Genomic DNA, 26,274 nt, shown 5'->3' with positions numbered 1-26,274 from the left:
AAGAGGAACTTTATAAATTTAGGTGAAAATTTTGTCACTAACTACAAATTTCATTATTTTTGTTAAATCTTGTTCTAGATCTTGAGCACATGAACACTTGGGTACATCATCCCTATTAGGACTCTTCATAGACTCTGACTTCCTTCTGAGACATTTCTTGATAGAATTTACATTATCTCTTATGTGAAAGAAATTAGAATTTAAGTAAAATTTGTTATTTCAGAGTTTTTTTTCATATCTAATAATCTTCTTGTTTCAGTGTGTGGTGACATCCATGGCCAATTTTTTGATCTGATGAAACTTTTTGAAGTAGGAGGATCACCTGCTAATACACGATACCTTTTTCTTGGTGATTATGTGGACAGAGGTTATTTTAGTATAGAGGTAATAATCATAATACTGTCATTTGATTTGCTTTTAAGTGTTACCATAGATGATTTCCATTAATTCCTAGTAAAATAAGTTCCTTAAAGTACCTATATTGGGTTCTTTTTAATACCTCTGCATATTCTGAAGTTTTTAGGTAAAACTACTATTTATTCTCTTCCGCCTTTCAAACTATTCTGTTTTCTTTGTATTGCTATGTTTATGAAATTATAATTGCCATTTTTCCCAGTGGAAATTATGTGCAAACTGAGGGTTCTTTATTGTTCTGTTATCTAGTGGCCCTAAGGAGCTAGTGCTGTTTATCTCTTTTGCCCCTAAAGGCATTAATTACCCCATGTGAAAAAAGATTAATTGAATTTTCTCTGATTAAATAAACCATACTATAATGCTTTTATTGCTTAAACCGTAGTGCTTCTATCCCACCTTCTATAGCTATTAAGACCCGAGTCTTTTGTGTATTCTGAAAGTATTCATTTCTTTTAAAAAACTTAAGAGGCATTAAAATGACCTATTGATCATTACTTAACAGTACATGGTTCTTTTTGCTCCTTTTATTTCTCTAATTATATAAATAAAATAAGGTAAATATAGAACAATCTGCCGTTTCTAATATATGCATCTCTCTTCTTTTTTAATTGAAAATGTGGCCATATTATAATGTTCTGTAACTTGCTTTTTTCATATATCTCTATACTGTGATGTCTTTCCAGGTCAGTATATATAAATTTATAATATTTTTAATAGCTGCATTATATTCCGTTGAATAAACAAACCACAATTAATTTCATCGATTTCTTATTGTTAGACACTTACGGTGTTCTCAGTTTTTTGTCATTACAAATGATACCTCAGTGAACCAGGTTTTGTATATATGTATATATATATATCTTTGCACACTTGCTAAATTATTTCTGTGGGGCAGATTCTTGGAGGTAAAATTGTTGGATAAAAGCTCTACTAATAGGTACTTATGTTGAGCATTTACTATGTTCCAAGCATATTGTAAGCACATAACACACACTGATTAATTGAATCCTCACAACAACAATATGAAATAAATAGTGTTACTTTATCCATTTTATGGATGAGGAACCTGAGGCCGTGCCCAAGGACACATTGTTAGTAAGCAGTACAGCCAGTCTTATTCCAAGCCTGTACTCTTAACCACCTCTCCCAGTAGACAATTAAAGCTTTACCTGGTGCATTTCCATGCTGGTTCCTGTCGTTTATATCCCCTTCTCCAGTATTTTTAACCTCCTTTCTGAGGTATGCTAGGATTCATAGTGAGGAAGGAGTTCAGGGCCCTGGCCACCCAAATTCCCTAAGGAATTTTGTTACTTCCCCCCTGAGTTGTTCTTCCTTTATTCATAGTTTCTTCATCAGTCGCCTTAAACTTCCTCCACAGTTGCAAGGAAATCAGAAAATGGCCCTTCTTAACAAAAAGATTGGGGGCTTTGGAAAAACAAAATGAACAATTTTAGGAAGCTTACTGGGAACTAAGCATATTGGTGTGTATGTCCTTGTATTAGAATGTTTTGTAGCTGACTCTTTTAATATATTTTACTGTTACAAAAGGAAAATAATAAAGAAAGCAAAAAAGACAGAGTTTAATAAGTATTTCCCTGGCTTAATTTCTTTTTTCCTTGTGAATAAAATGAAGGTGTGAATAGTTAAAGATTTTAGTATACCTTAAGTTGTTAAAAATAAAGTTTGTTTTTCTTCTTGTGTATAATTATATTTCCATATGAAATGTCTTTCCTTTTTTTTTTTTTTTAAACCAAATAAATAAAATGTGAGTCTCTTGTGTTAAATATATTTAGAGGGGTGCCTGGCTGGTTCAGTCAGTAGAGCATGCGACTCTTGATCACAGGGTTGTGAATTCGAGCCCCACGTTGGGTATAGATCTTGCTTAAAAATAAAACCTAAATAAATAAATAAATCTACTTAGAGAAAAGCATCTGCTTTACTGCTTATTTTAATATTCTTCTTTTTAAAATTATACTTTCTTTGAATCAGTTTAGATAATAAGCCCCTACCTTATGTAAGGCAACAAGTATAACCAACAAAATAAACATAAAAAATGGGTATTGCCTTCGTAACACAGCATGGCATAATGATTAAGATCAGAAGATCAGATTCCTATCTCTTAAAAGTTTTTGTAATTTCAGACAAGTTACTTGAGCTGTTTGCTTCAGTCTCCTCATTTATAAAATAGAGATAATATTATTTACTTCATAGAGTTGTTTGAGGAACAAATGAGGGGTATTAAATATATAGTGCTTGATACATTGTAAGTACTCAATAAATGGTAGATGCTGTTATTTTTGACACTGTTATTATTTTATTTATTGATATACCTAAGAAGGAGACCAATCTGCTGATTGTTTTTACAACAAATAGTCTATAAATCTAAAGTAATTAAATAGATTGACTCATTCATTCAACAGATATTTATTATTCTTTTGCTGTTTGGTAGGTACTTTTCTAGGAGTGGAGGATGAGTGTGAATAAGATGAAAAAGTCCCTGATTTCATAGAGCTTATATTTTAGTAAAGGACAAAGAGAAAAAGATAGTAAAGAATAACAGAGATTGTAAGGACAATAGGGTTAGAGGAAAAGGAACAAAGATCAAACAACTTAAACAAAAAGATAAGTTAAATTCACTTAAAACATTTTCTTTTGCAGTGTGTCTTATATTTATGGGTCCTGAAGATTCTTTACCCAAGCACATTATTTCTTCTGAGAGGCAATCATGAATGCAGACACCTTACTGAATATTTTACCTTTAAGCAGGAATGTGAGTATTGCCATGAGAAATACTTTCACTTCCTCAGTAATCTTTTGGAGTGAGGTAGTAAGAGTTTGGAAAATTTACAGTGCAACATTAAGAACAGATTTTGTGTCCAAACACATAAAACTTTAAGGATGATTGTCAGGAGCTCTCTAGTGGTTAATGGTGTTTCATTCAGACATTTTCATTTCAGCGTTTCCTGTTAAGTTTGCCTTTATAGATATATGAAACAGTTTTGAGTTTTGTACATAGTTTTAATGTTTAAGTGATTTTTTTTTAACAGGAAGACTAAAACTAAAAGGAAAAAAATTGTTTTTGCATTAGAGACTTTTGTCCCCCAATATTGAAGCTCTCTCATGAAGCTTCTTAAATTATTCATGCTGTCATCGTTGCAGATTGTTTCAAACACACTGTTAATGAATTGAAATTCTTAACCTACAATGTTTACCCCATTTCTCTCTTAAATTATTGTGGCAATGGCAGTCTATAATAGCCAGAAGCAACAATATGATATAGGGCAGTATTTGATCTTTTTTTCACATCTCTTAACTGTGTGCTTATTAAGTTAATATTCATGACTATACTAAGTCTTAGAGTTAAGTTCTAAGCGTAGAAATAATTTCAGAATTATGGAGACTCATGATCCAGTAAAGATCATATTACTAGAGACTTTCAGTAAAAGAAGAAAAATATAGTGATAAGTAATGGCAGAGGGGGCAAAGTCAGATAACTTCAAAGATCAGGTAGGTAACCTAAATGAATAGGTTATGAATAATAACATAATAAAAATAATAAAATAATGCAAATAAATAATGAAATAATAATAAATAAATGAATAAAGATGAGACCTGGAAAGTGCATTGACCAAAAGCAATCAGTTTAAAAATTTTATTGAACCACAGTGCTGGAAAACAGATCTGTTAGCAAACTACCAGTTTAGATGGTTGCTGGATATAGATTTTCTCATATTTGAATGTTACAGTGTTAAAAATGGAAAAAAGAATTAAGTTCTTTTTTTCCTTTAGATAATCAACAAACCACCCACCAAAACTCCAGCAAAAATGTAAAATATCCACGAATTTAAATATATAAAGGAGCAAAGGGATCTCTGTAAAACTAAATTAACAGTTGGATTTGGTGGAGTTTTTTTCTCTTGTCTTATTTTGGCTTCATGCTTCACTGCCCATTTTAACCATTGTAGACTAGAGGAGCCCCTCGGTTTCTCCAATATATGAATAAGTTATCTTTTCTTTCTTTCTTTTTTTTTTTTTTGAATTGGATGGACCTTGAGTTTTGTTGTGATGATGTAGTCATCTTCCGTGTAACAACAAAGTAGTCACTGACTCTTACAATAAAATAAAGTATTAAAACTATTTTAGCTTTAAGTATAATTCTAATTTAGCTTTACCTGGCCTATAAAATAGGTAAAAGGTTGGGCTGTTTTTAGAAATTTGACTTATTTATTTTAAGTAATATTTTATGGTGATCTAATGCATACCCAAAGTAAATTTAGAGACTGCAAATATTTTGTCTTCATAAGACCAATACCACTGCTTATTTTATTGATTCTCATACAGCAAGATGCTTTCCTTTTTAGAAAAAAATTGTATACAGTAAAATTCACTCTTTGTAGTGTTTAGTTCTGAGTTTTGACACGTGCATAGAACTGCCTACCACCATAGTCATGATAAAGAAAAATTTCATCATCCCATAAATTCCTTTTTGCTGTCTTTTTATAGTTACCTCTTTACTCACTGGTGACCACTTAGCTGTTATCTGTGTCTATAATTTTCTTGCCTTGGTTTCAATAGTCAATTATAGATAGGTAGGTAGGTCGGTCGATTGATCGATAGATTAATCTTCAAAATGATCAACTAGTATTGTAATTTTCAATTATTTTTTCTTCTAGGTAAAATTAAATATTCAGAAAGAGTCTATGAAGCTTGTATGGAAGCTTTTGATAGCCTGCCTCTTGCTGCACTTTTAAATCAACAATTTCTTTGTGTTCATGGTGGACTTTCACCAGAAATACACACACTGGATGATATTAGGAGAGTGAGTACATATTGTAGTTCCAAGGTTGGTTCCTATTGATAGTACTTTGTTGGGTAGAGAGTAGAAATTTTAAACTTCTCTTCACTGCCAAAATTAGGTAATGGTAAAAATTATCATACTGATATTTTAAGGAAATATTCTCTAACCATTTCAGAACGATGTAGTATGGACAGTATTCAAAGTTGGTACCACTTTACTGTGTCCATTCTATTCTCACTTTTGACAAGTTATTCTTTTCTTTGTTTCTTTCTTTTCTTTCTTTCACAGTTAGATAGATTCAAAGAGCCACCTGCATTTGGACCAATGTGTGACTTGCTATGGTCCGATCCTTCTGAAGATTTTGGAAATGAAAAATCACAGGAACATTTTAGTCACAATACAGTTCGAGGATGTTCTTATTTTTATAAGTAAGGAAAAATATCCAAGATTAAACACATTTTAGTTGTTAAAATAGCATATATTTCATATAGAAAACCATTATTTTACTTAATTTACTTTTTTCCCCCACAGCTATCCAGCAGTGTGTGAATTTTTGCAAAACAATAATTTGTTATCGATTATTAGAGCTCATGAAGCTCAAGATGCAGGGTAAGAATTCTGTTTCCCTGACCCAAATTAACATCTTATGTACAAATCAAACTTAGTAACTCATAATTGATGCTTTACGATGCATATTAAGCTATTTGTTTTACAGCTATAGAATGTACAGAAAAAGTCAAACTACAGGGTTCCCTTCATTAATAACAATTTTTTCGGCACCTAATTACTTAGATGTCTACAATAATAAAGGTAAGATGTTGTTGATAAAAAAATTGTTAAGCAACTTAGCTTTTTTATTGACTTATTTTTTGAAAATAATGGAAAAGAGGCATTGTTTGAAACTGTAACTATCCAAATCTCATCATAAAAAAGTATAAGATATAAGGGAGGGGAGAGAATAAGAAATAAAAATCCAAAATGTGAAACTTACCATCTGTAATCATTCCACAACTTGTCAGTCATAAAAGCTATCTTATAAAAGAATGCTCCGAATTAAGTCAAAAAATCAAACATGATTTTCTCAAACTCCCCTTTCTTAAATCTTTCCCCTTATAATCAAGAGAATGTTTTCTTGTTTGCATAAAGCTCCTTCTGCTGCTTTGACCATTTCATGTATTTGCACTATATAGTTAATTTAGTTTATCATGTGTCTTGTTTTATTTCACTGATCTAGGTTCTGTTTGTCTTTCTTACTCCCTGCTTTTACCTCTATCTACAGTCTTATCATTGCCCCATGAAGATTTGTAGTTGAACCTTCTTTGATTAATTCATTCTGACCTCCATTTCAGAGACATATTCTTCCTTTCTTTTAACTATTCTTTTTTCCTTTTTTTCGTCTTTTTTCTTTATCTCCTGTTCCACTAGTTTTCATTCCTTCTCCTTCTGTCCATATTTGATCTGTCTATAATAATTGGGTTTCATTTAACTTTGAACATAGCTTATTGACAGATAATACTTAGGATCTTAATCTAGTTAAGTGTGTGCCAAAGACGTTAAAGATGAGCTTGGGTATGTTTACGTAGTTCACATTTTCAGGAGAGGAAGTTAAGAAGCCAGCTTCTATTCTGTCTTGATATGTCTGGAATTCAGTTGACTATGCCATAGTTTCCAGGGGGGTCACTGGAACAGATGTGCCAGGAGGAAAGACTTTTTTGAAAGTATTAGAGACGTAATGAGGTCATTGCTAAATATGGGTCATAGAGGACTAGAATAAGAGGATTTTTTGTTGTTGTTGTTATTGGAGATGATGGTTAAAAGATTAAAACATTTGCCTGAGATCAAATGGTAGCATGCTATAAGTTTGATACAGAATATGCTACAAAAACTTAATACTATATTAATTACCAAAACAACCATGCCGTGGACTGAGTTGCTAATCTTCAGAAGTTGGTATCTGTGTAGTCTCTAAGGAGTATGTCAGTGCTAAAATAGCCTTTTAAATTGTAGTTTAGTTTACAAACTTCAGAATTTCTGAAGAAGTTATCTAATGATGTGTGGCTTCACTTTTGAAGAAAATGTCATCTAAATTTTGACTCGGTTCTCAAGAACAGAATAGAGTGCTACGTTTAACTTTGTACCGGCGCTCTGCTACCTCAACTGTGACCTCCCCTTATCAGCATTATAAGACCTAGTGTTCAGTGCTCAGTTGATTACTGTCTTATTGGTTGTCCTCTGTCAGTTTGACCTAGGGGGTAAAGGGATTACTTTTCTGAGTATTCAGAAAAGAAACTCAAACCATCGAATCTGTCTTGTCAAAATCAGATGTCTCTTAGTAGTGATTAGTCTGTACATAGTGTTAATGATTTGAGTGCTTACATGGTATGGGTATGTTTGTAATGTTTCATTCCATCTATAAGGCAATTTTCTAGATTCTTTCTTTCACTCTCTTGTTTTGTTTTAAAGCTGAAAACTTGGTATCAGCCCCTAATTTCTGAGGCTAAATTTTAAATACTTTTATTTCCTAAGGGAAACAAACACATTACTTGTGACTTTGTATTAGCCAGAATCTCACATCTTGGAATTTAACATTTGCATTTTCATGCTTTTCATTAAAATGGAAAAAAAGTAATCACATAATTATTATATCTACAAAGCATTTTGTACTTTTATATACTTTCATGTGAAATACATTCTCTGATCGTAAAATCAACTTCTGAGATAGGCAGGGTGGACATAATAGTCCTATTTTATGAATGAGAAATAGGTTAGTTAAATAATTTACCAAGCATTACGAAGATAGTATGTGCTGTAGCTTAGATTAGAATCTAGCCCATATAACCCAGTGTTCCATAAAATAATATAACCAGTGTCTGAAATCTATGTAGTTAATTTAAGATATTATTTCTTTTAACATATTGAAACATTAGATACCTTAAATTAAGATGAGTATGTTACTTTTGGGTTATTTGGTTATAATATTTTTAATGCAATTTTTTCTAAATGAAGTAAAATATTTCTTTGTGGTAATTTCACTTGATTTCCCATATAAATGAAATAAATACATTTCATATACATTTATATACATTTATATAATCATAAAAACTGCTTTTTTTCTGGCTTTTGTTTTGTTTTGTTTTTTGCTTTATTACCATTTAGCTATCTTTTTCAGGTTGCCTGCAACTAAAAAGATCCTCTTAAAATTCCTTCAACTTATACGAACTTTTAAACCTAGAAAATTGCTCATTGCCGTTCTGTGTTTCCTCTAAAAATTGAGTTTTCACAATTTTGGATTTAAAGTGCATGTTCTTCATTAAATTATAAAGTGAAACAAACATTCTAGAAATCTGGGAATTTCATTAAAAATAACTGTAGATCTGACTATGCTTTATATAAAAGTGTGTTAAAAACAAAAGTGTGTTATTACTAAAAAATTAGTTCCTATCTCCCTCTACTAGTCCTTATTCAACTCACCCCTTGATTCCCTACCCCCTTAAAACAATATTTTTTTGCTTTTATGTGTTTTAGACTTTTGGAGCTAAAGACAAATTGTTACATTCACTTTCAAACTTCTCTTTCAGCTGCTGTATTAAAGTATGAAAATAATGTGATGAATATTCGACAGTTTAACTGTTCTCCACATCCTTACTGGTTGCCCAATTTTATGGATGTCTTCACATGGTCTTTACCATTTGTTGGAGAAAAAGGTATGATTCTTTTTTTTTTTTTTAATGTTTTATTACTGTTAACATTTACTCCAGTTTACTATTGCAGGCACATACTTACTAAAGGAAACTGAAGTCTAGTTTCACTGTGGGTTCAGCTCTACTTGTGTCAGTGGGTGTGGATATGAGAGCCTCAAAGATATTTTGGTTAGCTGTTTATAGCCCCCATGTGAGGGTGTCTGGGGGACTAGGAGAAGACTTATAAATAGCCTGATGTTGTCTTCAGCTGTTGGGTTTTACTTTCTGCTTTTCTTTAGCTTAAATCTTTTATAAGGAATGGAGGGATAGCTTTGCTTTGGAATGGACACTTTTGCATGTTTTAACAGCACTTTTGGGGGATGTCAGAGTATTTTATGGGAGAATTTAAGAGCCCTAGTTTTGGGCAATGTTAGTTATATTTTAGCAGTTCTGTATAACCTGAGAAGAATGATAAAGAGAAATTCAGGTTCAAACCTAATATTTGTTTTCCTGTATAAAAATATGTATACAAATTTAGTCGTGATGCTTTCTGATAATTTCCATTAATAATATATTAGTTTATGCTTATTAGGCTTTTTAAGAGAACATAATGCTATTTAAGATTTTTTTTTTCTGTTTTTTTTTTTTCCTAGTTGTATAGAATTCTTAGGATTTCCTTACTTTATCACATTCTTTTCTATTTAGTGTTAATTTTTCCACAAGGCAATGCCTCAGTTACCATAAGTGGAAAATAAGAGTATGAGAGTACAGATATGATTGTAAAACATTTTGTTCTATATCCCTCTCTATTTTTTCTCACCTCTTCCATGTTACAAAATGTTCCTTTCTGTTTGACATATGATATTTCTGCCAACGCAATTTTGGGTTCTAAAATACAGAGTTAATACTTAAACTGTGTACATTAAACAGACTTCTTGAAGATTGCCTTCAGTCTTCATCAGTTACTCAGTAGGTCAACAAGTTAATATGGAGATAGAATTACCCACTTTAGCATTTGAGAAGGGGGCCAGTAAAAGGCTTAGGTGCAAGGGATGCATTACACTTATAACCTTCTATCTTTGGTGGATGAGAAATAGTTCAATCATAGCATCATCAGGCTAAAGGGAATTTAAGAATTCATATTGCTCATTCTCCTGCCCTTAGGCTAGACTTCAACTCAACTATTTTAATGTAATATGAGTGGGGTTGGGGGGCTGGAAAGAAAGGGAAGGATAAGGTAGGAGGAAAATAGACATTTCATGGATTCTGATTTGATTCTCTAATGCCTCTGCAATAAGGAAATACAGTACTTCATTATATCTAGTCTAAATATTTGTGTTTTGAGAAAAGAAATAGGGATAATAGCTTTTCTCAACTAATGCACCTATCAAAAACCAGGGCATCAGAGAATTTTAAAACTAATAGTTAACTTAATAATCATGTAGTCTAATTCCTTTTGAGAGATGAGAAAATTTAATCTAGTTTCTGGGGATCTGTCATAAGTAAAAATGGAGAATCAGGTTTCTATCAGTGTTACTACATTTGAAGTTTGCTACTAAGTAATCTTTTGTTCTTTTTTTGCCACTTTAAATCATCTTATAAAGATGAGGAAGTATTCAAACCTTTTGACCATTCCCCCCCCCACCCCGTGAATCTTCTCCAAATTATTCATATCTTTCTAAAAATGTGAAGCTTAATTTGAACATTATACGCAAATAGAATCCTAGCTAATGTTGAGCACAGTAAGATTTTTTCAAACTCTTTGCATATTTTTCCATTTAATACATGTTAGCTATTTAGATAGACTATTTGATTCTAATGAAAATTTTCTTTTGTTGTAAATAACAGCAAATGGTGGCTCATTTGTTCCACTTTGAAAAAGCCAATTTGACTCTGATGTAGTCTCTGAGAAGCAACGAACCTAAGCCAGAGGCTTCCTTGGAGGCTGATTGAATCCTAAAGTTAGATGAAATCTGTGTTTTTAACCTTTTGGGGCTTTTTATTTCTTAAAAAGAAAATCCTATTTCGGAAAGTTTCCAACATATACAAAGGTATAATGAATAATATGATGAGTTGCTATGTACCAGTTGCTCAGCTTCAATAATTTGATCCAGTTATCAAACCATGGCCAATGTTGTATCATTTATATACCTATCCACTACTCCCCACCCAATACATTAATTATTTTGGTTATCATATATCAGCCATTTTTTTTATAGCTATAAATATTTTAGAATGAATCTGTAAAAGATAAGGACTCTTTCTTATTATTAAAGTAACTACACAAACACAGTGATTAATTTCTTAAACCTTTTGAGTATCTGATGAAATTTATGGACTTTGCCTCAGAAAAATACATGTACGTTTGTACATAAACATAACATTTTCAGGATGCTTCTATATCTGAAGTAAATTGGTAACTCCTTTCAGGTTTACTGCCCCCAATTTAAGAACCTCTGTTCTAGAGGGTCCAATAAAGTGCAGTCTCCCATAGAAGGTCATACATGTAATATTTATTCATTTACTAGATTTTTTTAGAAAGTCTGTTTTGTTCCCATTACTAAGGATACAAAAATACAAGTAAGACATAGGCCTTTGCAGATTAATAGAGAATTTAAGATACATGAATAATGATAACAAAATGTAAGTGTTCCTAGAGAAGTCTAGTTTTATAGGAATTAAGAGGAGGGGGTAGATTATATTTGTTAGAGGGGTTAAAGTAGCATTTGAACCAGGGCTTGTAGAATGGTGGAATTGGAATTGTAGATATGGGCAGGAGAATTCTAGGTAACAGAATTTACCTGAGTCAGAAAGCAAGAGAGCATAAGGCCACTGACAAATGTTGAGGGGTTCAGGCTGATTTGCAGTTAAGATGTATGAAGGTCAGTAGTAGTAGAAAAAGAATGAGAAGTTAAGTTAGGGCTAGATGATGAGGATTTCGATCACCACACAGAGAATTTGGAACTTTGATAAATGGTGGGCAGCAGCTGAAACAGAGTATTGACCATGATAGTCATTTAGAAAAATTGGTGAAATGGCCTGGAAGACTAGAAGTTGGGAGACCTGCTTTATGAAGCTCCATCAAGAGTCAAGTGGAACTATAATAAAGCCCTGGTAGCATTAGGAATAGAGAGCAGGGGAGAACTGCAAGAATTGTAGAGGTACGATGAGTTAAGACTTAACAAGATTGCATGTTGCAGGCGAGGGAATGGTTGAAGATGACTTAGATGTTTGATCTGGTAATGATATTACCATTAACACTCTGTGATGAAAACCTGTTATTTTAGCAACCCCTCACTCTAGTTATAGCTACTCTTGATCTTCATTGGGATTGCTAGGCCTTTGACTGTGTCATTTTCTTCTAAGTCAGATCACTCCTTGCCTCTCTTCCTTCTTAATGCACCTTCATACTCCTTTCTCTCTCTTTTTGCTATTCATTTATCTTGCAAATCTTAGCCCCAGTAAATCCAACCATCCATTTTCTCCATTCTTATAGCCAGGGTATAGAACACTGGTGGAGATATTTACACAGCCTTATGAAGTGGTACCACTCTTTGATTGCTAGGCATTGGTTGGGTTCTCGATAGTACCTAAATATTTTTTGTGTCACTAATCTGCTTCCTTTCCCTTTTCCGTTAGGAAATATTATCAATTTAAATTTTTTTTTTCTCTTAAACACTTTTTTTTTGTAGCCACTTCCCTCACAGAGAAGACATATATCACTAGTGGGAGCTTTCTCTACTTACTGTTTCCCTTCTTATAAACCTTGAAGTCTTACCTTGTTGAAGTCTTACCTTGTTGAAGAGGTGACCCTTTCCATCTAGGGTTAGCCCTTCTAACCTGACTCTAGGATTCCATTATGCTTCTATTTTTTCAGGAAACTTGCTTCATCTATTAGATCTGTTAGATCTTCTGTATTTTCAGACTCTCTGTATTAAGTTCTTTTATAAATTGCTGAAATCTATCTGATCTTTATTTTAAAGATTAAATAACATTTCCCCTATTTGGTATCTTTCTTTGGCAACTACCATGCCTTTCTTTCACAGTTAAGCTTCTGGATGAAAAGTACTATATACTTAAAAGCTACTATTTGTTAGTCATAAATGACATCTTGTAGCTTTCAAGATAAATCTTAATCTGTCACACAAGGTCTTTGGACCTCTTTATGTTTTCAGCCTCATTTCTTTCCTTCTCATCTTATTCTCTATGTTCTAGCCATAACACAGCATTGCCAATTACCTGCATATGATGCTCATTAGGTTTCATGTTTTCATATTTTGGTTTATTTTTTCATAACAGTTTTAATGAGATATAATTCACAGCCCATATAATTAACCTATTTAAATCCTACAGTCCAGTGGTTTTTAGTATATTTGTGGAGTTGTACAGTAATCACATTTTTGAAACGTTTTAATCATCCTCTCAAAGAAACCCTGTATCCATTAGTAGTCACACCCCATTTCCTCCTGCCTCTCATTGCTGGCTCTCAGCAAGCATTAAGCTACTTTCTAACTCCATAGGTTTGCCTGTTCTGGACATTTCATATAAATAGAATCATACAATTTGTGATCTTTTGTGACTAGTATCTTTCTCTAATGTTTTCAGGTTTATCCATGTCGTGGCATGAATCAGTACTTCATTCCTTTTTGTGACCAAGTAATCTTCTATTATATGGATACACCACTTTTTAAAAAAAATTATTTTGGGGTCTCCTGGGTGGCTCAGGAAATTAATTGTGAGACTTTGGCTCAGGTCGTGATCTTGTGGTTTGCAAGTTCAAGCCCCACCTCAGGCTTTCTGCTGTCAGCAAGGAGCCCGCTTCAGATCCTCTGTCCTTCTTTCTCTCTGCTTGTGCACTCTCTCCCTCTCTCTCTGTCTCTCTCTCTCTCTCTCAAAAATAAACATTAAAAAAAATTTTATTTGGGGAGGGTGGGTAAAGAAGTTTATTTTAATTGCAGTGTAGTTAACATAATGTAGTGCTACATTAGTTTCAGTTGTACAATATAGTGATTCAACAATTCCATATAGTATTCGGTGCTCATCAGGATAAGTGAACTCTTAATTCCCTTCATCTGTTTTACCCATCTCCCAGCCATCTCCTATCTGATAATCATCAGTTTGTTGAAGAATCTGTTTTTTTTTTCTTTTTTTGTTTCTTTGTTCATTTGCTTAAACTCCATGTGTGGGTGAGATCATACAGTATTTGTTTTTCTATGATTGGCATATTTTGCTTACCATTATATAGATTCATCCATGTTGTTGCAAATGGCAAGATATCATTCTTTTTTATGGCTAAATAATATTCCGTTGTATGTGTATGCATGTGTATATATATCTCTACACATATATATGACTTTTTCTTTATCCATTCATCTGTTGATGGACACTTGGGCTGCTTCCATAATTTAGCTGTTGTAAATAATGTTGCTATGAACCTAGAGGTGCATGTATCCCTTTGAATTAGTTGTTTTTGTCTTTTTTGGTAAATATTCAGTAGTATGATTACTGGATCATAGGGTAGTTCTATTTTTAACTTTTTGAGGAACCTCCATACTGTCTTCCATAGTTTCTGCACCAGTTGGCATTCCTACCAACAATGCAGCATTGCAAGAGGGTTCTTTTTTCTCCACAGCCTCACAGACACATGTTGTTTCTTGTTTTTTTGTTTTTGTTTTTTTAAATTTTTTATTTACTTTAGAGAGATAGAACATGCAAACTGGGGAGAGGGACAGAGGTAGAGACAGAGAGAATCTTAAGCAGGCTCCACACACAGTATGGAGCCCAATGCGGGGCTTGATCCCATAACCCTGAGATTATGACCTGAGCTGAAATCAAGAATAGAACTCTCAACTGACTGAGACACCCAGGCGCCTGTTTCTTGTATTTTTGGTTTTAGCTGTTCTGACAGTTGTGAGGTAATAACTCATTGTAGTTTTGATTTACATTTCCCTGAGGATGAGTGATGTTGAATACCAAATTTTGTTTATCCCTTCATTAGCTTCAAGACATTTGATTGTTTTCACTTTTTAACTATTAATAATGCTGCTGCAGTGAACATTCATGTACAGGTTTTTGTATGGACATATGTATTTATTAGGTATAGAACTGGGAGTAGAATTAGTGGGTCATATCATAACTCTTATGTTTAACCTTTTGAGAATCTGCCAAACTTCTTTCCAAAGCAGCTGTATAGTCCCATCGGCAGTGAATGGTTCCATTTTTTCCATATGCTTGCCAACACTTTATATTATGTATTTCTTTTTTTTTTAATGTTTATTTTTGAGAGAGAGAGCGTGCACGTGAATGGGAGAGGGGCAGAGAGAGAGGGAGACAGCAGGCTCCAGGCTCTGAGCTGTCAGCACAGAGCCTGACGTGGGGCTCGAACCCATGAACCGTGAGATCATGACCTGAGGCGAAGTCAGAGGCTTAACTGACTGAGCCACCCAGGTGCCCCTATGTATTTCTTATTATAGCCATCATATTGGATATGAAGTTGTGTCTCATTATGGTTTTGATTTGCATTTCCCTAGTGAGTAATGGTGTTGAGTATATTTTCATGTACTTATTGACCGTTTATCTTCTTTGAAGAATACTTATTTAAAAAATTTTTTAAATGTTTATTTATTTTTGAGAGAGAGAGACACTCACACATACACACACATGCACACACGCACACACGCACACACAGAAAGTGCAGCGGAGGAGGGGCAGAGAGAGAGGGAGACACAGAATCCAAAACAGGCTCCAGGCTCTGAGCTGTTAAGCACAAAACCTGACACAGTGCTTGAACTCATGAACCCTGAGATCATGACCTGAGCCAAAGTCAGGCGCTTAACTAACTGAGCCACCCAGGTGCCCTGAGAAATGTTTATTTAAATCCTGTGTTCATTAGAATTTTTTTTTTTTTTTTTTTAGAGAGAGAGAGAGCACACACAAGTGGGGGAGAGGGGCAGAGGGAAAAAGAGAGAGATCTTTTTTGTTGTTACTTATTTTTGAGAGAGAGAGAGAGCCTGTGCGAGTGGGGGAGGGACAGAGAGAGAGAGGGAACAGAGGATCTGAAGTGGGCTCTACACTGACAGGAGAGAGCCTAATGTGTGGCTTGAACTCATGAACCATGAGATCATGACCTGAGCTGAAACCAAGAGTTGGATGCTTAACCAACTGACCCACCCAGGCACCCCGAAAAAAAATTTTTTTTATCACTCACAAAAATGTGCTTTTATTAACAATAATTCATAAATTATATTTATGTGTTTGTACAAACTCTACAAAATGGTGGTTCAATAAATTCATTGCCACAAAGGCAGCACAACACATGCCCCAGCTGAAAAGTGTATAGTTCTCATGATTACTATGACGAAATCCTTCCTGAATTGGATTTTCTTCAAATTGTCCACTGAGATGACCATAAAAGATCATCTATAAGACATACAGACATGAAAATTATAATATTGCGCTAATGTTAATATCAGGTTGGGAAGACTGTAAGGATCTTGATTATATAGTGCTCCTCTGTTGTATCTCTCATCATCCTGGAAAGCTAAGTTTTCCAGGGAACGAGGTGTTTGTACACTTTCCATTAGTTTAACCAATACAATTTCCCTGGATATTTATTTATTTATTTATCTATCTATCTATTTATTTATTTATTTGTTTGTTTATTTATTTATTTATTTATTTATGTATAGTTTTTTTCCCTTTGATGTCTTTTATTTTTATTTATTTATTTTTAATGTATGAAATTTATTGTCAAATTGGTTTCCATACAACCCCCAGTGCTCATCCCAAAAGATGCCCTCCTCAATGCCCATCACCCATCCTCCCCTCTCTCCCACCCCCCATCAACCCTCAGTTTGTTCTCAGTTTTTAAGAGTCTCTTATGCTTTAGCTGTCTCCCAATCTAACCTCTTTTTTTTTTTTTTCCTTCCCCTCCTCCATGGGTTTCTGTTCAGTTTCTCAGGATCCACATAAGAGTGAAAACATATGGTATCTGTCTTTCTCTGTATGGCTTATTTCACTTAGCATCACACTCTCCAGTTCCATCCACGTTGCTACAAAGGGCCATATTTCATTCTTTCTCATTGCCACGTAGTACTCCATTGTGTATATAAACCACAATTTCTTTATCCATTCATCAGTTGATGGACATTTAGGCTCTTTCCACAATTTGGCTATTGTTGAGAGTGCTGCTATAAACATTGGGGTACAAGTGCCCCTATGCATCAGTACTCCTGTATCCCTTGGGTAAATTCCTAGCAGTGCTACTGCTGGGTCATAGGGTAAGTCTATTTTTAATTTTTTGAGGAACCTCCACACTTTTCCAGAGTGGCAGCACCCGTTTGCATTCCCACCACCAGTGCAAGAGGGTTCCTGTTTCTCCACATCCTCGCCAGCATCTATAGTCTCCTGATTTGTTCATTTTGGCCACTCTGACTGGCGTGAGGTGATATCTGAGTGTGGTTTTGATTTGTATTTCCCTGATGAGGAGGGATGTTGAGCATCTTTTCATGTGCCTGCTGGCCATCCGGATGTCTTCTTTAGAGAAGTGTCTATTCATGTTTTCTGCCCATTTCTTCACTGGATTATTTGTTTTTTGGGTGTGGAGTTTGGTGAGCTCTTTATAGATTTTGGATACTGGCCTGTTGTCCGATATGTCATTTGCAAATATCTTTTCCCATTCCGTTGGTTGCCTTTTAGTTTTGTTGATTGTTTCCTTTGCTGTGCAGAACCTTTTTATCTTCATGAGGTCCCAATAGTTCATTTTTGCTTTTAATTCCCTTGCCTTTGGGGATGTGTCAAGTAAGAAATTGCTGCGGCTGAGGTCAGAGAGGTCTTTTCCTGCTTTCTCCTCTAGGGTGTTGATGGTTTCCTGTCTCACATTCAGGTCCTTTATCCATTTTGAGTTTATCTTTGTGAATGGTGTAAGAAAGTGGTCTAGTTTCATTCTTCTGCATGTTGCTGTCCAGTTCTCCCAGCACCATTTGTTAAAGAGACTGTCTTTTTTCCATTGGATATTCTTTCCTGCTTTGTCAAAGATTAGTTGGCCATACGTTTGTGGGTCTAGTTCTGGGGTTTCTATTCTATTCCATTGGTCTATGTGTCTGTTTTTGTGCCAATACCATGCTGTCTTGATGATGACAGCTTTGTAGTAGAGGCTAAAGTCTGGGATTGTGATGCCTCCTGCTTTGGTCTTCTTCTTCAAAATTACTTTGGCTATTCGAGGCCTTTTGTGGTTCCATATGAATTTTAGGATTGCTTGTTCTAGCTTCGAGAAGAATGCTGGTGCAATTTTGATTGGGATTGCATTGAATGTATAGATAGCTTTGGGTAGTATTGACATTTTAACAATATTTATTCTTCCAACCCATGAGCACGGAACGTTTTTCCATTTCTTTATATCTTCTTCAATTTCCTTCATAAGCTTTCTATAGTTTTCAGCATACAGCTCTTGTACATCTTTGGTTAGATTTATTCCTAGGTATTTTATGCTTCTTGGTGCAGTTGTGAATGGGATCGGTTTCTTTATTTGTCTTTCTGTTGCTTCATTATTAGTGTATAAGAATGCAACTGATTTCTGTACATTGATTTTGTATCCTGCAACTTTGCTGAATTCCTGTATCAGTTCTAGCAGACTTTTGGTGGAGTCTATCGGATTTTCCTTGTATAATATCATGTCATCTGCAAAAAGTGAAAGCTTGACTTCATCTTTGCCAATTCTGATGCTTTTGATTTCCTTTTGTTGTCTGATTGCTGATGCTAGCACTTCCAACACTATGGTAAACAACAGCAGTGAGAGTGGACATCCCTGTCGTGTTCCTGATCTCAGGGAGAAAGCTCTCAGTTTTTCCCCATTGAGGGTGATATTAGCTGTGGGCTCTTCATAAATGGCTTTTATGTTTAAGTATGTTCCTTCTATCCCGACTTTCTTGAGGGTTTTTATTAAGAAAGGATGCTGAATTTTGTCAAATGCTTTTTCTGCATCGATTGACAGGATCATATGGTTCTTCTCTTTTCTTTTATTAATGTGATGTATCACGTTGATTGATTTGCAAATGTTGAACCAGCCCTGCATCCCAGGAATGAATGCCACTTGATCATGGTGAATAATTCTTTTTATAAGCTGTTGAATTCAATTTGCTAGTATCTTATTGAGAATCTTTGCATCCGTATTCATCAGGGATATTGGCCTGTAGTTCTCTTTTGTTACTGGGTCTCTGTCTGGTTTAGGAATCAAAGTAATACTGGCTTCATAGAATGAGTCTGAAAGTTTTCCTTCCCTTTCTATTTCTTGGAATAGCTTGAGAAGGATAGGTATTCTCTCTGCTTTAAATGTCTGGTAGAATTCCCCATGGAAGCCATCTGGTCCTGGACTCTTATTTGTTGGGAGATTTTTGATAACTGATTCAATTTCTTCGCTGGTTATGGGTCTGTTCAAGCTTTCCATTTCCTCCTGTTTGAGTTCTGGAAATGTGTGGGTGCTTAGGAATTTATCCATTTCTTCCAGGTTGTCCAGTTTGTTGGCATATAATTTTTTATAGTATTCCCTGATAATTGCTTGTATTTCTGAGGGATTGGTTGTAATAATTCCATTTTCATTCATGATTTGATCTGTTTGGGTCATCTCCCTTTTCTTTTTGAGAAGCCTGGCTAGAGGTTTATCAATTTTGTTTATTTTTTCAAAAAACCAATTCTTGGTTTCATTGATATGCTCTACAGGTTTTTTAGATTCTATATTGTTTATTTCTGCTCTGATCTTTATTATTTATCTTCTTCTGCTGGGTTTGTGGTGTCTTTGCTGCTCTGCTTCTATTTCCTTTAGGTGTGGTGTTAGATTTTGTATTTGGAATTTTTCTTGTTTCTTGAGATAGGCCTGGATTGCAATGTATTTTCCTCTCAGGACTGCCTTTGCTGCATCCCAAAGCGTTTGGATTGTTGTATTTTCATTTTCATTTGTTTCCATATATTTTTTAATTTCTTCTCTAATTGCCTGGTTGACCAATTCATTCTTTAGTAGGGTGTTCTTTAGCCTCCATGCTTTTGGAGGTTTTCCAAACTTTTTCCTGTGGTTGATTTCAAGTTTCATAGCATTGTGGTCCGAAAGTATGCATGGTATGATCTCAATTCTTGTATACTTATGAAGGGCTGTTTTGTGACCCAGGATGTGATCTATCTTGGAGAATGTTCCATGTGCACTCGAGAAGAAAGTATATTCTGTTACTTTGGGATGCAGAGTTCTAAGTATATCTGTCAGGTCCATCTGATCCAATGTATCATTCAGGGTCCTTGTTTCTTTATTGACCGTGTGTCTAGATGATCTATCCATTGTTGTAAGTGGGGTATTAAAGTCCCCTGCAATTACCACATTCTTGTCAATAAGGTTGCTTATGTTTGTGAGTAATTGTTTTATATATTTGGGGGCTCCCGTATTTGGCGCATAGACATTTATAATTGTTAGTTATTCTTGATGGATAGACCCTAATTATTATATAATGCCCTTCTTTATCTCTTGTTACAGCCTTTAATTTAAAGTCTAGTTTGTCTGATATAAGTATGGCTACTCCAGCTTTCTTTTGACTTCCAGTAGCATGATAAATAGTTCTCCATCCCCTCACTTTCAATCTGAAAGTGTCCTCAGGTCTAAAATGAGTCTTTTGTAGACAGCAAATAGATGGGTCTTGTTTTGTTATCCATTCTGATACCCTATGTCTTTTGGTTGGCGCATTTAGTCCATTTACATTCAGTGTTATTATAGAAAGATAGAGGTTTAGAGTCATTGTGATGTCTGTAGGTTTCATGCTTGTAGCAATGTCTCTGGTACTTTGTCTCACAGGATCCCCCTTAGGATCTCTTGCAGGGCTGGTTTAGTGGTAATGAATTCCTTCAGTTTTTGTTTGTTTGGGAAGACCTTTATCTCTCCTTCTATTCTAAATGACAGATTTGCTGGATAGAGGATTCTCGGCTGCATATTTTTTCTGTTCATCACATTGAAGATCTCCTGCCATTCCTTTCTGGCCTGCCAAGTTTCAGTAGAGAGATCCATCACTAGTCTTACCGGTCTCCCTTTATATGTTAGAGCATGTTTATCCCTAGGTGCTTTCAGAATTTTCTCTTTATCCTTGTATTTTGCCAGTTTCACTATGATATGTCGTGCAGAACATCAATTCAAGTTACGTCTGAAGGGAGTTCTCTGTGCCTCTTGGATTTCAATGCCTTTTCCTTCCCCAGATCAGGGAAGTTCTCAGCTATTATTTCTTCAAGTACACCTTCAGCACCTTTCCCTCTCTCTTCCTCCTCTGGAATACCAATTATGTGTAGATTATTTCTCTCTAGTGCATCACTTAGTTCTCTAATTTTCCCCTCATATTCCTGGATTTTTTAATCTTTTTCTCAGCTTCTTCTTTTTCCATAATTTTATCTTCTAGTTCACCCATTCTCTCCTCTGCTTCTTCAATCCAAGCTGTGGTCATCTCCATTTTATTTTGCAGCTCATTAATAGCATTTTTTAGCTCCTCCTGGCTGTTCCTTAGTCCCTTGATCTCTGTAACAATAGATTCTCTGCTGTCCTTTATACTGTTTTCAAGCCCAGCGATTAATTTTATGACTATTATTCTAAATTCACTTTCTGTTATATTGTTTAAATCGTTTTTGATCAGTTCGTTAGCTGTTGTTATTTCCTGGAGGTTTTTTTGAGAGGAATGCTTCCGTTTCGTCATTTTGGATAGTCCCTGGAGTGGTGGGGAACTGCAGGGCACTTCCCCTGTGCTGTCTTAATTAACTTGCATTGGTGGGCGGGGCCGCAGTCAGACCTGATGTCTGCCTCCAGCCTACCGCTGGGGCCACAGTCAGACTGGTGTGTACCTTCCCTTCCCCTCTCCTAGTGGCATGGCCCGTCTGGGCTACTTGCACACTACCAGGCTTGTGGTGCTGGGGATTTGGCATATTAGCTGGGGTGGATTGGCAAGGTGCACGGGGGTGGGAGGGGCAGGCTCAGCTCGCTTATCCCTCGGTGATCCGCTTCGGGAGGGGTCCTGCAGCTCGGGGAGGGAGTCAGACCCACTGGAGGGATGGATCCACAGAAGCACAGCGTTAGGTGTTTGTGCGGTGCAAGCAAGTTCCCTCACAGGAACTGGTTCCCTTTGGGATTTTGGCTAGAGGATGGGCGAGGGAGATGGCGCTGGTGAGCGCCTTTGTTCCCCGCCAAGCTGCGCTCTGTTGTCCGGGGCTCAACAACTCTCCCTCCTGTTGTCCTCTAGCCCTCCCGCTCTCCGAGCAGATCTGTTAACTTATAACCTTCCAGATATTAAGTCCCGCTTGCTGTCCGAACACACTCTGTCCGGGGGCTCTGCTTTGCCGGCAGGCTGCCCTCCACCCTGGCTCCCTCCCGCCAGTCCGTGTAGCGCGCACCGCCTCTCCGCCCTTCCTACCCTCTTTCATGGGCCTCTCCTCTACGCTTGGCTCCGGAGAATCCGTTCTGCTAGTCTTCTGGCGGTTTTCTGGGTTATTTAGGCAGGTGTGGGTGGAATTTAAGTATGCCGCAGGACACGGTGAGCCCAACATCCACCTGCCATCATCTTCCCAGAAGCCGAAAAAAATTTTTTAATTGAATTGTAATTGACATACAATATTATACCAGTTTCAGGTGTACAACATAGTGATTTGACAGTTAAATACATTACTAAATGCTTACCTTAAGTATAGTTAACCATCTTTCACTATACAAAGTTATTACAATATTATTGATTATATTCCCTATGTCGTACTTTTCATTCTTGTGACTTATTTTCCTTTATAACTGGCACTTTGTACCTCCTAATCCCTTTTGCCTATTTTGTCCATCCCCCTGCCCTCTCTCTGACAACCACCAGTTCTCTGTATTTATGAGTCTATTTCTGTTTTTTGTTTTTTTAGATTCTACATATAAGTGAAATAACATGGTATTTGTCTTTTTCTGTCTGACATACTTCACTTAGCATAATACCCCCTAGGTGTATCCATGTTGTTGCACAGGGAAGATTTCATCCTTTTTTATGGCTGAGTAATATTTCATTGTGTATATATACCACATCTTCTTTATCTATTCATCTATCAGTGGATACTTAGGTTGCTTCCATATCTTGGCTATTTTAAGTAATGCTGCAATAAACATAGGAGTACATGTACCTTTTTGAATTAGTGTTTTTGTTTTCTTCAGGTAGGTGCTTCGAAGTAAAATTACTGGATCATATAGTATTTCTGTTGTTAATTTTTTGAGGAACCTCCATACAGTTTTCTGTAGTGGCTGCACCACTTTGCATTCCTGCCAACAGTGCCTGAGAGTTCCCTTTTCTCCACATTTTTGCCAATACTTGTTATCTTTTTGATACAAGCCGTTCTGACTAGTGTAAGGTAATATCTCATTGTGGTTTTGATTTGCATTTCCCTGATGATAAGTGATGTTGAACATTTTTCATGTGTCTGTTGGCCCACCTGTATGTCTTCTTTGGAAAAATGTTTATTAAAGTCCTCAGCCCATTTCTTAATGGAATTGTTTGGTGTTTTGTTGTTGTTGTTGTTGTTGTTGTTGTTGTTGTTGTTGTTGTTTTGGTGTTGAGTTCTATGAGTTCTTTATATATTTGGGTAATAACCCCTTGTTGGATATGTCATTTGTAAATATTTTCTCCCATTCAGTAGAGTGCCTTTTCATTTTGTTGATGGTTTCCTTCACTGTGCAAAAGCTTTGTAGTTTGATACATCCCAATTATTTATTTTTGCTTTTGTTTCCCTTGCCTGAGGAGAGATCCAGAAAGATATTGCTAAGGCCAATGTCTAAGAGTTTGCTGCCTGTTTGCTTTGAGTTTAAGGTTTCAGGTTTTACTTTTAGGTCTTAATCCATTTTGAATTTATTTTTGTGTATGGTGTAAGAAAGAGGTCTAGTTTCATTTTTTTGCATGTAGCTGTCCAGTTTTTCAGACATTATTTATTGAAGAGATAGTCTTCTTTGTTATATATTCTTGTCTCCTTTGTTATAGATCCATTGGCAGTGTAAGTGTGAGTTTCTTTCTGGACTTTCTATTCTCTTTCATTGGTGTGTGTCTTTTTTTGTGCCAGTACCATACTGTTTTGATTACTATAGCCTTGTAGTATATTGGTCATTTGCTTGTCTTCTTTGAAGAAACATTTATTTAAATATCGTGTTCATTTTTAAATGGGTTTTCTTTTTATTACTGAGTTGTAAGAGTTCCTTATATATTCTAGTTGCAAGTTCCTTGTGAGATACATCATTTGTAAATATTTTCGCCTGTACTGTGGGTTGTCTTTCCTCTTTTTGACGGTGTTCTTTGAAGCAAAGAGTTTTAAATTTTGGTGAAGTCCTCTATTTTTTCTTTTGTTGCTTTTGTTTTTGGTGTCATGTTTAAGAAACTATTGCCTGATCTAAACTAATGAAGATTTACCTCTATGATATCTTCTAGAAGTGTTATAGTTTTAGCTCTTATATTTAAATCTTTGATCCATTTTGAGTTAAGTTTTATATATGATGTGTAGTGGGGGGTCCAATTTAATTCTTTTGCGTGGGGACATTCAGTTGTCCCAGCACCATTTGTTGAAAAGACTGTTCTTTTCCCCACTGAATTGTTTTGGCACCCTCGTTGAAAATCAGTTGACCTTAAATGTGAGGTTTTATTTGCAACAACATAGATGGAACTAGACGTTATTATGCTAAGCGACGTTAGAGAAAGACAAATATCATATGACTTCACTCATATGGGGAATTTAAGATACAAAACAGATAAACATAAGGGAAGGGAAGCAAAAATAATATAAAAACAGGGAGGGGGACAATCCATAAGAGACTCTTAAATACAGAGAACAAACTGAGGGTTGCTGGAGGGGCTTGGGGTGGGAGGATTGGATAAATGGGCAAGGGGCATTAAGGGGAACACTTGTCGGGTTGAGTACTAGATGTTATATGTAAGTGATAAATCACTAAATTCTACTCCTGAATCATTATTACACTATATGTTAGCTAACTTGAATGTAAATTAAAAAAAAAATTAATTAATTTTAAAGTGAGGTTTTATTTCTGGACTCTTTGTTCTATTCCATTCATCTATATGACTACTTCATACTTTTTCTAACTTATGATTAGAATGCCTTATGTGCCCTCTCTACATGACAAACTCCTACTGCATGATTCCTCTACCAGAAGCCTTCCTTTTCCCTGCAGGTCTTTTGTATACCTCTGCATACTTAAAGCATAGGGCTCATCACTCTTCTGTGGGGTGTGTGTGTGTGTATCTATATATCTATGTCTATACATCTATATCTATCTATCTATCTATTCTTTAGTATTTAGGAAGCTTCTGGTGAGTAGAGACTGGACCTTTTATATTTGATTCCCAGCGCTTTAGCACAGTCCCTGGCATGTGGTGTGCTATTAATATATTTATAGGAGGAATAATAGGAGCAGTATTGAATTTTGTTTTGGGTGTGTTCATTTCTAAGTGCCATTAGGACATCCAGAGGGTTATAGTCAATAGGCATTTTTATTTATTAATTGAAACTTGCTTACACTTTTCTTTTTTAAATTACTCATTTGTCAAATATCGGATGCCTGTCTTCTACCAGGCATTGTACTAGACTCTGAGGTACAGTGGTAAACAAAACATCACCCTGCACTCATGAAGCTTTCATTCTAGTAGGAGAAACAGACATTATAAAATTGTTTAAGATAGTTGGCAATAATACCAGCAAGGAAATCCCGAGACTGAAGGTGAGGTCAAGACTGGTGATACAGACTGTGGAATAATCTTCAGAAAGGTGATACTTGAAACTCTGTAGTTATAGATGGAATTGCCAAGAGATTGAGCATATAAAATCACCAAGAGATTGTGCTGAGAGAGTCTTGAAAATATCCAGATTTAGGGGGGAAATAGTCTGAAATGTAGGAAAACCAAAGGAGTAGAATCCTGGAAACTAAGGGAAAAGAGAAGAGAAAAATATGTAGAATGGTAAAGGAGGAGTAAGACTAAGAAAGAACCATAGGTTCAGGTTGTTAGTCATTTGTAATCTTAAGAATTAAGTTTTGGGGCACCTGGATGGCTCAGTTGGTTGAGCATCTGACTCTTGATTTTGGCTCAGGTTATGAGAGGGAGACACAGATCTTATGGTTTGTGGGATTGAGCCCCATGTCGTGCAGGCTCTGTGCTGACAGCATGGAACTTGTTTGTGATTTTCTCTTCCCTTCCCCTGCTCATGCTCTTCTCTGTCTAAATAAATAAATAAACATAAAAAAAAGTTAAGTTTCAAGGGATTTGTTAGAGTCCATTTTCTAAAATAATTGAATCCTTGGACTTTTTTGAAACAGTGAAACTGTGCTGTAAGTTTTTTCTTACTCTGTAAGGA

The 26,274-nt window shown here is 35.5% G+C and overlaps 1 protein-coding gene across 7 annotated transcripts in view; it reads left to right on the top strand.

Moving 5' to 3' along the window:
* PPP3CB (protein phosphatase 3 catalytic subunit beta) overlaps positions 1–26,274 on the top strand; it is a 58,418-nt gene that overhangs the window by 15,473 nt on the left and 16,671 nt on the right. For all 7 annotated transcript variants that reach the window (XM_023240554.2, XM_023240551.2, XM_023240553.2 and 4 more), the window contains exons 3-9: positions 260–384; positions 3,073–3,184; positions 5,088–5,233; positions 5,501–5,640; positions 5,744–5,821; positions 5,928–6,022; positions 8,791–8,916. In XM_023240554.2, the coding sequence (XP_023096322.1) occupies positions 260–384; positions 3,073–3,184; positions 5,088–5,233; positions 5,501–5,640; positions 5,744–5,821; positions 5,928–6,022; positions 8,791–8,916 (822 nt within the window). The remainder of the gene's footprint in view (positions 1–259; positions 385–3,072; positions 3,185–5,087; positions 5,234–5,500; positions 5,641–5,743; positions 5,822–5,927; positions 6,023–8,790; positions 8,917–26,274) is intronic.

This window comes from Felis catus, chromosome D2 (genome assembly GCF_018350175.1).
Source record: "Felis catus isolate Fca126 chromosome D2, F.catus_Fca126_mat1.0, whole genome shotgun sequence".
NCBI lineage: Eukaryota > Metazoa > Chordata > Mammalia > Carnivora > Felidae > Felis > Felis catus.
This window is presented reverse-complemented; position numbering and strand designations above follow the sequence as displayed.